This window comes from Abrus precatorius, unplaced genomic scaffold (assembly GCF_003935025.1).
Source record: "Abrus precatorius isolate BTA unplaced genomic scaffold, Abrus_2018 Scaffold10, whole genome shotgun sequence".
Taxonomy (NCBI): Eukaryota; Viridiplantae; Streptophyta; class Magnoliopsida; order Fabales; family Fabaceae; genus Abrus; species Abrus precatorius.
The window spans coordinates 16,963,329-16,977,594 of NW_020874292.1; the positions used below are offsets into that span (position 1 = coordinate 16,963,329).

The window sequence follows — 14,266 nt, forward strand, 5'->3', positions numbered from 1 at the left end:
ATTTGTGAATTTCTGATAGAACTGATATTATTTGCAGTAGTCAGTTTGCATATATACTGTGATTCAATTTAGAGGTTGTCCCTGCTCCAAAGAATAAGAACACTTCTAAAGTAAAAAGAATACCTACACCTTTGAGGCAACCAGAACCAGAACCAGAAATGGCAGACCAAAACAGGAATAGAACCTTAGGGGATTATGCAATTCCTAATTTGCAAGGCTTTACTTCTTCTATAATCAGGCCAACTATCCAAGCCAATCATTTTGAGATTAAACCTGCCCTATTACACTTAGTTCAACAAGATAAATTCTCAGATGGAAATTCTGATGACCTTAACTTACATATCTCAAATTTTTTATAGTTATGTGACACAAACAGGATAAATGGGGTCAGTGAAGAAGCAATCAGATTAAGATTGTTCCCTTTCTCCTTGAGAGATAGAGCCAAGTGCTGGTTTCAAGCTTAACGACAGGGCAGCATCTCTACATGGGCTGATTTGGTGAACAAATTTCTGATTAAGTATTTTCCCTCTTCAAAAGCTACAAAAATCAGAGGGGAGATTACTTCATTTGTTCAACAAGATGGAGAACCCTTATATGAGGCGTGGGAGAGGTACAAAGAGTTACTAAGGAAGTGTCCTCATCACTGCATACCTGAGTGGATGCAGCTTGAAACATTCTACAATGGGATGACTGCTACAACTAAAACTATGATTGATGCAGCAGCTGGAGGATCACTGAGTTCAAAGACATTGGAGGAAGCTCAACAGATTATTGAAATGATGGCATCCTCCATGTATCAACATGTGAATGAAAGGCAAGCTACAAGGAGAGGAAGTTATGATGCAAAATCCATAGAAGCTTTATTTGTTCAAAATCAGTTGCAAAACCAGCAATTTTCTGAACAAATTGCTACATTAACTCAACAAATTAGCAACATGCAGACTGGTAGTATGCTAACTCCACAACTGAATTGTGATTTTTGTGGTGGCAACCATGCAAATGGAGATTGTGACCCTAAAACTGTGGAACAAGCTGACCAAATCAGTTATATGAACAATTACAAAAGGTCACAACAACCATATCCACCTGGTTTTCAGTCTAATAACAATAGAGGGCAGCAATAGTTTTACAAATAGAATCCACAGAACTCAAATGCAAGAGGAAATACAAGTTCTGCACCTTTTCCAAATGCAGCACCTCAATCACAACAACAATACTTCCAAGGAAATTCTTCTGCACAGTTTCAGAAAAATCAAGGGTATCCAAATACAAGACCCTTGAGTGAGAAGGTGAATCGGATAGAAGAAACACTATTACAATTCATACAATTCATGAAGGTGACCCAAACAAACTTCAAGAACCAAGAAGTTTCTATGAAGAAGCTGGAAACACAAATTGGACAGTTAGCTGAGCAATTGTCCAGCAGAGATGAAGGAAGATTTTCCAGCAATACAGTGGTCAGTCCTAAGGAACAATGTCAAGCAATTACCACTAGAAGTTATGCTGTAGTTTCAAGCCCAAAAGCTGCAGAAAAGAAAGACAACACTGAAACAGCAGAAAGAAAAATTGAGCAAGACCTGCAGCAGGAAAATTTCAAATTATTGAAGAGAGATAATGCAGAACAGAAGGCAGAAGCTCCTACACATTTTGAAAGGAAGACAAAGAAACAACTCTTTGAAGATGCTTGCAAGCCTTTAGACCCAGAAAAATACAAGAGGCTACCCTATCCTTAAAGAGTTCAAAATCCAAAGCAAGAAGAACAATTTGAAAGGTTTCTTAGTGTTTTTAAGAAACTGCAGATTAATATTCCTTTTGCAGAGGCATTAGAGCAGATGCCTTCATATGCAAAGTTCATGAAAGAGCTACTTTCTAAAAAAAGGAAGTTAGAGCATGATAAGACTGTACCTTTGATAGAAGAGTGTAGTGCAATCCTCAAGAGGAAGCTTCCTCAAAAGCTAAAAGATCTTGGATCATTCAGCATCCCTTGTGAAATTGGAAACTGCACAGTTGAAAGAGCACTATGTGATTTAGGGGCAAGCATCAACTTGATGCCATTGGTTGTTCTGAAGAAACTTGGCATAGAGGAAGTAAAACCCACCAATATCACACTGCAGTTGGCTGACAGATCCTACACTTATCCTTATGGTGTAGTTGAAGATTTATTAGTTAAAATTGACAAGTTTATTTTCCCTGCAGATTTTGTAATTCTGGATATGGAGGTGGATGCAAACATACCTTTGATCCTAGGAAGACCATTCCTTGCAACAGGGAGAGCTTTAATAGATGTGAAGAAAGGAGAACTTATGCTTCGAGTTCAAGATGAAAAGGTAGTGTTTAATGTGTTTGAAGCATTAAAATATCCAGCTGAAGATAATTCATGTATGAGAGTAGATATTTTGGATTCTATTATTACACACTATCCTATTAATGAACTTGATGAAAATTCTATGTTGAGAGAAACCATAGCTGCAGTAAATACAAATTCTGAGATTTGTAAAACAGAACAAATGATGAAAATTGAGTAGCAACTAGAAGCCCTGCCAATTCAAACTATTGCACAAAATTCAGTTAAAGAGGAACTGAAAAATTAAGTCAAAGAAGAGAAAGAGCAGAACCTAGAGCTTAAGCAGTTGCCATCCCAACTGAGGTATGCCTTCTTGGATAAGAAGCATGAGAATCTAGTCATCATTAACAAGGTTCCAGTCATCATTAACAAGGAGCTGAAGGAAGAGGAAGAGGAAAAACTGTTAAGAGTTCTGAGAGAGCATAAATCCGCAATTGGTTGGAGTATTGCAGATCTGAAAGGTATAAATCCTTCATTTTGTAAGCACAGAATTTTATTTGAAGAAAATTTTAAGCCTGTTGTGTAGCCTCAAAGAATATTGAACCCAGTTATGAAAGAGGTAGTCAAGAAAGAGGTCATGAAGCTGCTAGATGCAGGAATAATCTACCCAATTTCTGACAGCAATTGGGTAAGTCTAGTCCAAGTTGTCCCAAAGAAAGGAGGGATGACTGTTGTAGCTAATGAGAAGAATGAACTCATACCCACTAGGACTGTGACTGGATAGAGAATGTGCATAGACTATAGGAAGTTAAATGATGCCACCAGAAAAGACCATTTCCCACTACCATTTACAGACCAAATGTTGGAGAGACTTGCTGGACATTCATTCTATTGTTTCCTTGATGGTTATTTAGGATACAACCAAATAGCAGTGGATCCTTTGGATCAAGAGAAGACTGCATTTACATGTCCATTTGGAGTCTTTGCATATAGAAGAATGTCTTTTGGATTATGTAATGCCCCTGCCACTTTCCAAAGATGCATGCTTTCTATTTTTTCTAACTTGGTAGAAAACATTATAGAGGTGTTCATGGATGACTTCTCTGTTTTTGGCAATTCTTTTGATGATTGCTTACCTAATCTATCTATTGTCTTGCCGAGATGTCAAGATACTAATCTGGTCTTAAACTGGGAAAAGTGCCATTTCATGGTACAAGAAGGCATTGTTCTTGGTCACAAAATTTTAGAAAAAGGAATAGAAGTGGACCAAGCTAAGATAGAAGTTATTAGTAAACTGCCTCCACCTATTAATGTTAAAGGAGTTAGAAGTTTTTTAGGACATGCTGGTTTTTATAGGAGGTTCATAAAAGATTTTTCCAAAAATGCTAAATCTCTAAGTAATTTACTTGTAAAGGATGTTGATTTCATATTTGATGATAATTTCTTGCATGCATTTTCTGTTTTAAAAGAAAAATTGATTTCTGCACCTATCCTTGCAAAACCAGATTGGAAATTACCTTTTGAACTCATGTGTGATGCAAGTGATAAAGCATTAGGTGCTGTTTTAGGTCAGAGAAAAGATAGGAAATTACATGTTATTTACTATTCGAGCAAAGTGTTAAATCATGCACAAGTGAATTACACAACAACAGAAAAAGAGCTTCTAGCTATTGTATATGCCTTTGATAAGTTCAGATCATATTTAAGAGGTTCAAAAGTGATTGTATACACTAATCATTCTGCACTTAAATACTTGTTATCAAAGCAGGATGCAAAACCAAGGCTGCTGAGGTGGATTTTGCTGCAGGAGTTTGAGCTGGAAATTAGAGACAAGAAAGGAAAGGAAAATGGGGTAGCTGACCACCTGTCCAGACTACCATTGGAGAGTTTAACCACAGAATCATTGGAAATCAATGAAGAATTTCCAGAGGAAAAGTTGTTTGCAGTGGAAAACATGCCTTGGTTTGCTGACATTGCAAACTTTAAGGCAACTCAATTCATCCCAAGGAGATTCACTTGGCAGCAAAAGAAGAAGTTCCTACATGACAGCAGATTCTATGTGTGGGAAGATCCATACCTGTACAAAATTGGAGTGGATGGATTGATTAGGAGGTGCATTCCACAAAGTGAGCAATCTGACATATTATGGCACTGCCACAACTCAGAGTATGAAGGTCATCATGCAAGCTCAAGGACTGCTGCAAAAGTTCTGCTAGCAGGGTTCTTTTGGCTTACACTTTTCAAGGATGCCAAGAAGTATGTGGAGAATTGTGATAAATTCCAAAGAACTGGAAACATTTCAAGAAGACATGAGCAGCCCTTGACAAACATTCTAGAGGTTGATCTATTTGATGTATGGGGGATTGATTTCATGGGACCATTTCCCCCATTGTTTTCACATGAATACATCTTAGTTGCAGTAGATTATGTATCCAAATGGGTAGAGGCCATTCCTGCTAGGTCAAATGATGCAAAGGTAGTGATTTCTTTTATAAGAAAGAATATTTTTGCAAGATTTGGAGTGCCTAGAGTGGTAATAAGTGATGGAGCTACTCACTTATGTAACAAGTATCTTGAAGCTGTATTAATGAAATATGGTGTGAAGCATAAGGTTGCTACTCCATACCATCCACAGACAAGTGGACAAGTGGAGGTTTCAAATAGAGAAATCAAGCAAATTCTAGAAAAGGTAGTGAGCAATTCAAGGAAAGATTGGTCAAAGAGGCTCGATGATTCACTGTAGGCATACAGAACTGCTTTTAAAACTCCAATTGGTATGTCTCCATACCAATTAGTTTTTTGGAAAGGTTTGTCATTTACCCTTAGAGCTGGAACACAAAGCCTACTAGACTACCAAGTGGCTGAACATTGATTTGTCAAGTGCGGGAAAGAAGAGAGTTCTGCAGTTGCATGAATTAGAAGAATTTAGACAGCAGGCTTATGAGAATGCAAAGTTATATAAAGAGAGAACAAAGAGAATTCATGACAAGTTCATTCTGCAGAGACAATTTAAACCTGGACAACAAGTATTGTTGTTCAATTTTAGGCTGAAACTATTTCTAGGCAAACTGAGATCAAGATGGTCTGGACCTTTTGTAATAAAGAAAACATCTCCCTTTGGAGCAATTCTGATTGAGGATCAAAAGACAAGGAGGGAATTTAAGATCAATGGCCAAAGATTGAAGGTTTATCATGGAGAGGAGTTTATAAGGAATATTTCATGCATGAAATTGGTTCTTCTTGAAGTGAGGAACATTTAACGTCAAGCTAGTGACATTAAAGAAGCGCTTTGTGAGAGGCAACTCACATTTCTAACCCATTTTAAATTTTTTTGTATTGTTTTGGGAGTTTGCAATTCAATTCTGCAGTTTCTGCAAATTGTAATTCTGCATATTCATGTTTTATAATTCCCTGCAAGTTCAACTGCATCTGATTTTCTGAAGTGAATCTGATAGTTAATTAGAGATTTGATGTAGTGAATATGTATTTGAAGGTTTAAAATTCTGCATATTTAGATTTTACAACTTTCTGAAAATTCTGCAAGTACTGCTGCAGCTAGTTTTCTGATGTGAATATCATGATTGATTTAGAGATTTGAGGTTGTGAGAAGTAAATTGAAGGATTAGAGTGTGAGAAGTGAGTTAATTGAGGGTTTAGAAGCAATTAACTAATGAAAGGAGTCACTTTGTTTCAGGAAAGAAGTTACGCAGAGAATGCATTTTGAGGATCTCTGTTGGAACAATCACTTTTATTAACAAAAGTGATCACGCAGAGGCATCAAGGTAAAGACTCTCCTCTGGAACACTCACTCTCACTTATGAGAGTGATCACATAGAGACAGATAAGAAAAATTAACTCTCTGGAACGCTCACTTTTCTTGGCAAAAGTGGCTACGTACAGGTAAGTTTGATCTCTCTTATGTGTGTTACTCCATTTTGTGAAAAAAGTTGCAACACTGCTTGCGCGTTATCACTTTGCCCAACAATAGTGATAACGCGCTCCTCACTCAGAAAAATTAACTCTCTGGAACACTCACTTTGATTAATAATAGTAACCACGCTGGGTGTCTTAAATGCTATAACGTTCACTTTTCTGGCTTAAAGTTGTCACGTGCTCACGCGTGACTATAAATATGAACCAAAGTGAACATGCACACACCTTTGCATCCAAAAAATTCTTCTTCTCTCTGAACGTTCTGTGCGACTTCAAGCTTCCTGTGTATCGACCTAGCAATAGCAAGTGTTTCCCCCATATTTCCCCATCTTTTTCATCAGGTACGCGATCCTCTTCTCTCTAAAATAGCATATTAGGGTTTTCTGTGTTAATATTTTGGGGTAACTGAAAAAGGGAGTAATAGGAGATTGTTTTGAGGTTATTTGACTCAATTAAAGCATGGACAATACACTAAATAAGTTCCCCTGTCATTTAAAATTTTTTTAGAAGATTCTAATCTGCATTACTTTAATTGAATCGTTTCTGCTGAAAATGATTGGGTTAAAAACCATGTTTGAAAAATTAGTTGAAACATGAACACATTGCTCTTTGCTACCCTGTTTCGTTGTAAAAATGAATGCACTCTGAACTTCCAAATTAGGATTTCTCTGAATCTGAAAAGGTTGTGCATTTGAATGTTCTCTGGTCTTAAAGTTTGAAGAAAATCTTGAATGATTAATAGATCCTTGTTCTGATACGATTTGATTCAACAATAAAAATGAGCAAGGCTTTGAATAGGTTTTCATTGTCGTTTATGATTTTATTGGAAAATTAAACCTGCATTATACATTATATGAACAAAATTGCTGCAGGAATTGGGTTGACATAATAAAACTTTAGTGAAAATGTTTGAATTGAAAATTTGTGAGTATGATTATCTGAAGGTATCTGCAATATAATTGAATGCTTGAAAAATGTTATAATAATCAACTCTGCAATATTATGAATAAAATAGCTCTTTACTGACAACTTGTGAATTGCAGAATTGTGTTTGAAAATTGGTTGAGACTTGTGAATTTTCTTCTGCATTACCACAAATTTTTGTGATTTGGTGCACTCTGAACTTATATATTAGGACTTACATGCTTTGACTTTGAATGTTTAAGTTGTGCAACTGTGTGTTGGTATTTGAATGTTGAATTATTTTAATAGCAAACTGCATGATTAATAGTGTTAGAAAAATTGAATTTCTGCAAATTACTTGATTGAACTTTTTGCAGTATAGAAATCTCATTATGTGTTAAAATTTTAAACTGTCAATTAGTTTCTTGTAGAAATTGAAAAATGGTCAGGACTTCTTTGAATACACCAGTTGGCCCTTCTAAGAAGAATCAAGCTGGATCTTCCAACACTCCAAGGAGAAGATCCAATGGAAATATTCAAGCTAGAACTTCCAGAAATACTCCTAAGTCCAAAAAGGCCAGAACTGATGGTGTTTCGCCTTCCTCCCCCATTGAAATCTCTGACCCACAGCAGCCCAGAACAGAGGCTCTTTCAACCTCCTCACCCACTAAAACACATGATCCAAGGTTTAGAAGCATTGCCTATGAGAACTTCTTCAAGGCAAATATTCTGAGGAGGAAGATTGTCCCAGACAGTGTCACGACCCCTTTTATAAGGAACCGAGAACATTGTTTCCACATCACAAACTTATTTAAAATAAATAAAGTATAGAGAATATAAATATGAAATTCTCTTCTCATTCAAAATAAAACAGAGTTTCTTACAACAAATATCTAATAAAACAACACAATATTACATTTAGTTCATAATATTCAAAATACCCAAAATTATACTACGTAGCTCCCTCTACATGAGGTCTCAAAATATAAGGGAAAAAGAACTTTGATGCAGTATTACTTGACCCCAGCTTCTAACACTTCTTCACTGGCCCTTCAGCCTGTGAAGTAGATGCAACACCTGCTACATCTGCTCACGTACCACCGTACGATCATCGCAGTACACACACACACAACGACATAGAAAGAAATGCAAGGGTGAGCTTACAAAAATAAAATAAAATCATATATATAGAGCAAAATATTTCTCACAGCAATAGCCCCATGCATTTCCAGCCCATCTAATGCACAACATGAATATGGTTTCCAACTGGTTTCACAGCCTAAGTAATCCAGAAGGAACCGAGCCGGTCCGGGAGCGACCCATTCCGGTATCTGGATCCAGACAGCACAGCTCAGCATGAACTTACCGTTACATGTCTACCCACCTAAACATGTAACTCGGCTCTATAATGATGCAAAATATATATCTCAGCATGATGCACACCGCCAAAGTTATTTTAACAACTCAACTAAATCAAGTTTATAATAGATCAGCCAAAATCTCAGTATTTTAAATCAATTAACAGCAGTTACAGCTTAGAAAATAGCTTTTATTCAAAAGATCTAACAAAATTATATCAAAACATCTTGAAATAGCATATTAAACCGTTCAAAATGTAGTTCATAGGTTAAAGTAAACTCCCCTTACCTCAGAAAGATGATTCACACTAGATCTACCGAATATTACTTGTTTTAATGCAAGATTCACAGAAGATTCAGCTTTAGAACGAAGTTTCTCCTAAGAACACCATGAACTTCTATGAGAAAGAGAAGGAGAAGAGAAACGAACGGTAAATCTAGCTTCAAACTTAAAGAAACTTACTTAAAGAAACGAATGGTTTGCACTGTTCATAGGCGGTTTTACTGTTCATTCGACACTGTTCATACGTACTGTTCACTTTTTTTTTTTTTTTTAAAAATAATTTCAAACTCCATCTAAATCTATTCCAATACCAAATAATCCTTCAATTAACATTGAACAAGTATAAAATATTATAGATTACTCAATAATAAATCTCTAGCCTGACAGACAGAGCTTTTGAGACAGTTGAGGACAATTACCCAGAATATAAGAAAGAAATTCAGAAGAGGGATTAGGAGTCCTTCTGTTCTTTAGCTGGAATGGGTTGGAGGGAAATAACCCAAGAGTTTTACACCAATGCTGTGAGATTTAAAGGAAATAAATTTCCTAAGTTCAACACAATGGTGAAGGGGATAAGAGTGGACTTCACTCCTGCAAATATAAACAAAGTGCTAAACATCAATTCTGAACAGCAAGCTGGACAACTAAAGTTCACTGTTTTTAAGAATAGTCCTGACAAGGACTATGTGGAAATTCTTCAAAGGATGGGGCGGCCAAGAACAACTTGGAAGCTGAACCAGTCCAAGAAACCAAAATGCATTGTTACCAAACAGCTGCTGCCATTTGCCAAAGGGTTGAAGTTGGAGATTACCAAGAAAGAATTCGATCTGCACCTCCCATTTCTGTCTTTATGGTGAAAGAAATATATGCTACTACTTCCTGCACTGCAGCAGATCTAATTCCTTCTCAATTCAGAAAGGAAAAACCAATGATGATAAAGGATTCCTTAAAGCTAATGGCTAAGAGACAAAACCAGTTAGCAAAGAGGCAGACTGAGCTGCACAACAGTATCAAGTTTGGGATTATTGATGAATCTATATTTTTATTGATATTTTAGCATAATTCTAACTCATTTGATAAGGAAAATATATGAAAAAAGCAGAAAAACTTAGAAAAAGAGAATGATTTGAAGTTTTCTTTCAATTTATAGTTATTTTAGAAATTGTGAAATTTCAGCTTAGAAATTAAGTTTTTGATCTTGTTTTTGAAGGAATAATTCGAGCAAGGGTCATGTGGATGGAGGCTTGATGGAAAGGTAGAGGAAAGTAGCAAGTCTGGACTCCAAAACACAAGAACAAGGAAATGCAGGCTGGGCATGATCATTATTGTCAGTGAAAGTGATCACTCCAGAGCTCAAAGAAGAAGTGAAGCCTGGGCGTTACCACTCTTACCAGCAAAAGTGATCATTTCAGAGAGTGAAAATATCAGGATGCTCTGCGTTACCACTCTTATCACTGAAAGTGAACATTCCAGAGAAGCTTCAGACTCAGCAGACCTGGCATAACCACTTTTATCAGCAAAAGTGAGCATTTCAGAGAAGGCAGAATTTCAGTATACTCTGCGTGATGACTCTTGTTGGCGAAAGTGAGCATTCCAGAGAAGGCGAAGTTTCAGAGTTTTCTACGTAACCACTTTTATCATTGAAAGTGGATGTTCCAGAAAGTCCTCAACCTGGCAAGTTGCACGTGACCACTTTTACTCATAAAAGTGATTACGCACAACGTCGCGACCTTTTGCATAGCTACTCTTATCAGCAAGAGTGATAACGCCAAGAATCGGGATTTCTATAAATACTTGTTTTGAGCTTAGATCTCGGGATCTTTCATTCATTTTCCATTTTTTCTGTTAGATTCTCGTTGGGAGAGAGTGAGAGAGGAGTGCGGTCAAAGCTCGAAGCTTCAAGAAGAGGGATTGGATTAGAGCTCGTGGCTATGGCTTTTCTGAGTTCTTCTTCTTCTTCTCCTTCTTTCTCATTCTCTGCCATAATGTCTGTGTAATTTCTTGTAGTTAGGGGTTTATGGAACTCGAATTGATGTATTGATTTGATTCTTGCTTTTGAAATTCGAGTATTTGGATTAATTGAGTTGTTAATTCTGCACTTTACATAATCTTTGAATGGGAATTCATTTGATTAATCTTAGAGGAACATTTGCCAATGGGAATTGGACTTGATTCTTTGATCTAAACTAACAACCAGAATTTGGGGGTTTCTTAGGGATAAGGAGACCTAATTCTGCAATCTTAAGGTTCTAATTCTTAATGCAACATGAAATTGAACTTCACCTAAGGGATTAGGGTAGTTTAGTTGCTTGTTAGGGTCAATGAGTTAAGGGATTAACCTTTGGCTATTGAAATACGAAACTGATTGTCAATTAACCAAGTTCTTGAATGTTCAAAGGCATAATTGAATTAATATTGACATTCTTGTGAAGTAAATTCCTAACTATTCTTCATTTCTGTCTCATTTTATTACATATCTTATACTCTGTTTTTCTGCAAGTTCTTACTTTTAATTGCTCTGTTTTGCTGCTATTACATGTTACAACTCTCCTTCCATATTCATTTGGCTCAAATGGTTATAATTCTGTGAAGTGGTACTTGAAACCTAAATTCCCTGTGGAGACGATATCCTGATCTTAAAAATTACTCATTACTTGCTGCAATACTAGTGCACGTGCTAGTGTCTAGATTGCTAACAACAATTATGCTGCTGGAATGTGTTATGCTTAATATTGGTCAGAAATTGGGAATGACCAAAGATGAAATGTATCACACTTCTAATTTGGCAGAGAATGCCCAGTGCCTTCGCTCCTTAGTTTTCAAAGATCTGGCAATCTACAAAACCCACATTCCACAGCCAGTAGAAGAAGAGGTGGTGGAAGAGGAAGAAGAAGATAAAGAAGAATCAGAAGAGGAGGAAGATACCTCAGAGGAGGAAGATAGAGCAGATGAATAGTTTAGGAATTTATTTTCTGTCCCTAGGAATTTTGTAAATTTCTGTAGTTAAGTTTCAAATCTTTTTGGGGGTGGTAATTACAATTTGGTTTAATTTTCACATCTCTGTTCTGCATATATGTTAGCTTTCCAATTAATTGCCTTTCTACTGCCAATTGATAAATTTTTAGTGTTTTGTGCAGAAAATGTCACACTCACACACATTGGATGATGACACATGCACAAGCTGCCATGAAAAGGGGGTTATTCTTTACCTCTTGATTCATGTGTTAGCTACACAATACACTGAAATTTTACTGATAGTAGAATACATATTGAACTGTCTTCTGTGAAACAATTTCTTTTCAATTGATAATTCTGTGAATTTTTTTTGATTTGTTCTTTTTAAGTTGTTTTTCCCATTCTCAACATAAGATCACACTTGTATTTTCAAAAATGAGGCAGTCTTGCCACTAGGTGCATATAATTCTGAAAAGTGAATTGCGAGTTCATTGATTAACATGTCACTTACAAATCCCTAGTGAGACTTGAGCTGCATGCTTTTTCTTTTCATGTGTGATTAATCACATTTTGTTGCATTCTATAGAACTTGCCTTTTTTCTTGATTGAATATGCATTTTACAATTTTCACATATATGATGGAGGCCATGTTTGATTATGCCTAGTTAGCCTAAATGCCTTCCTTATGCTTAATTATCTTAGTTCACCTCTTTGAGCTTAATATTCTTTTTCTTGAAATTACCTCATTATAAGCCTTGCTGAAAAACCAGTTTTACCATTCAAATGAAAAGAGGCATAGTGAGTTTAATCAAGAATGAGTTTTAAAACTAAGTTTGGGGTGGCATCCACATTTTAATTGCTTGAGGACAAGCAATGTTCTAAGTTTAGGGTGGGAAATAACAAGCTATCTACGTTGTGAGTTCAAAAAAAGTTTTGAGTTCAAAAAGTCAGAAAGAAAGAATAAAAGTGTTGTAGAAAAATGAAGAAAATATGCAGCAAAGCTGTGCTGCAGAAAAATGAAAAATGTAGCAAAACTGTGAAAAGAGAAAAATATGAGTTCAAGAGAAAGAATTACAGCAAAATGCTGCAGAAAAAGAAAAAGAAATTCAATGAAGAAAAGAGATGAAAATTCTGCTGGATGAAAAATTTTGTTTGCTGCATAAGTGAGAGAATCAAAGAGAAACAATGTAGTTCCAAGCTAGTTTTAAAACAAACCACTCAAAATACCTCTGATCTTTTGAAATTACCTGTATTGTTTTCCATTTTCTTCAGTACCTACCTTAACCTCATCCTTGGTATAACCTGAAAAAGTCCTCTGGATGTGTGAATAACTGTATTAAGCAGAGGAGATTGAGAATATGGGCAAGCATATGGTAGAGTGTAGTGAAATTGATGATTTAGAGTTAAAACAGTACCCCAAACACTGTTGAGTGATGAGAGAAACACTTCCAAGCGAGCTGTGATCATGTTCATAAATTGTACTCACATAAACTTTGCTGATATATATTTACTTAGATAGCAAATTCTTGCCCAGAATTGATCATTACAGGGTGAATATGATGATGAGTAGTTGGATGAACAACTTGATTGAAAATTTTGCAGAAAATACAAAATTGGAAATTGAAAAATCTGAGATAAGCAGTTTGTGAATTAATTTTGTAAAATGGAGGAATTATCCTTGGTTTAGTTTGATTTGCTTGAGGACAAGCAAAAATTCAAGTTTGGGGTAGTGATGAACCCATATTTTTACTGATATTTTAGCATAATTCTAACTCATTTGATAAGGAAAATATATGAAGAAAGCAGAAAAACTTAGAAAAAGAGAATGATTTGAAGTTTTCTTTCAATTTATAGTTATTTTAGAAATTGTGAAATTTCAGCTTAGAAATTAAGTTTTTGAACTTGTTTTTGAAGGAATAATTCGAGCAAGGTTCATGGAAATGGAGGCTTGACGAAAAGGAAAAGGAAAGTAGCAAGTCTGGACTCCAAAACACAAGAACAAGGAAATGCAGGCTGGGCGTGATCACTATTGTCAGTGAAAGTGATCACTCTAGAAGCTCAAAGAAGAAGTGAAGCTTGGGCGTTACCACTTTTACCAGTAAGAATGAGAGTTCCAAAGAAGCCTCAGACTCAGCATGCTCTGCGTTATCACTTTTATCAATAAAAGTGAGCGTTCCAGAGAGGCAAAATATCAGGATGCTTTGTGTTACCACTCTTATCACTGAAAGTGATCGTTCCAGAGAAGGCAAAGTTTCAGAGTGTTCTGCGTTATCACTTTTATCGGCAAAAGTGAATGTTCCAGAGAGCCTTCAACTGGGCAAGTTGCGCATAGACACTTTTATTCATAAAAGTGATCACGCGCAACCACTTGACCTCTGCGTCAACACTTTTCTCACTGAAAGTGATAGTCCCAGAGAGCTTTCAACTCAACAAAGTGTGCGTGGCCACTTTTTCTCATAAAAGTGTTAACGTTCAACCAACCTTCTGCATAGCTACTATTTTTTAGAAAAGTGATAACGCACAAATCTGGGAATTTCTATAAATACCAGA

General features: G+C 36.1%; 1 protein-coding gene and 1 non-coding gene across 2 annotated transcripts; one reads left to right on the top strand and one right to left on the bottom strand.

The window, feature by feature from the left end:
- The first annotated feature begins 381 nt into the window (after positions 1 to 381).
- On the top strand, positions 382 to 1,733 carry LOC113851968. Its single transcript, XM_027482236.1, has 3 exons — positions 382 to 386; positions 476 to 1,089; positions 1,195 to 1,733. Exons 1-3 carry the CDS (start codon positions 382 to 384, stop codon positions 1,731 to 1,733), a joined length of 1,158 nt encoding a protein of 385 aa, XP_027338037.1.
- Positions 543 to 649, bottom strand: LOC113853423. The gene has a single exon (XR_003502595.1). It is a non-coding gene; the product is annotated as a small nucleolar RNA R71 (small nucleolar RNA).
- Positions 1,734 to 14,266: the final 12,533 nt, after the last annotated feature.

Coding starts and splice junctions, on each gene's coding strand:
- LOC113851968 (XM_027482236.1), top strand. Junction 1,090..1,194: donor ACAACAACCATATCCACCTG/GTTTTCAGTCTA, acceptor TTCCAAATGCAG/CACCTCAATCACAACAACAA.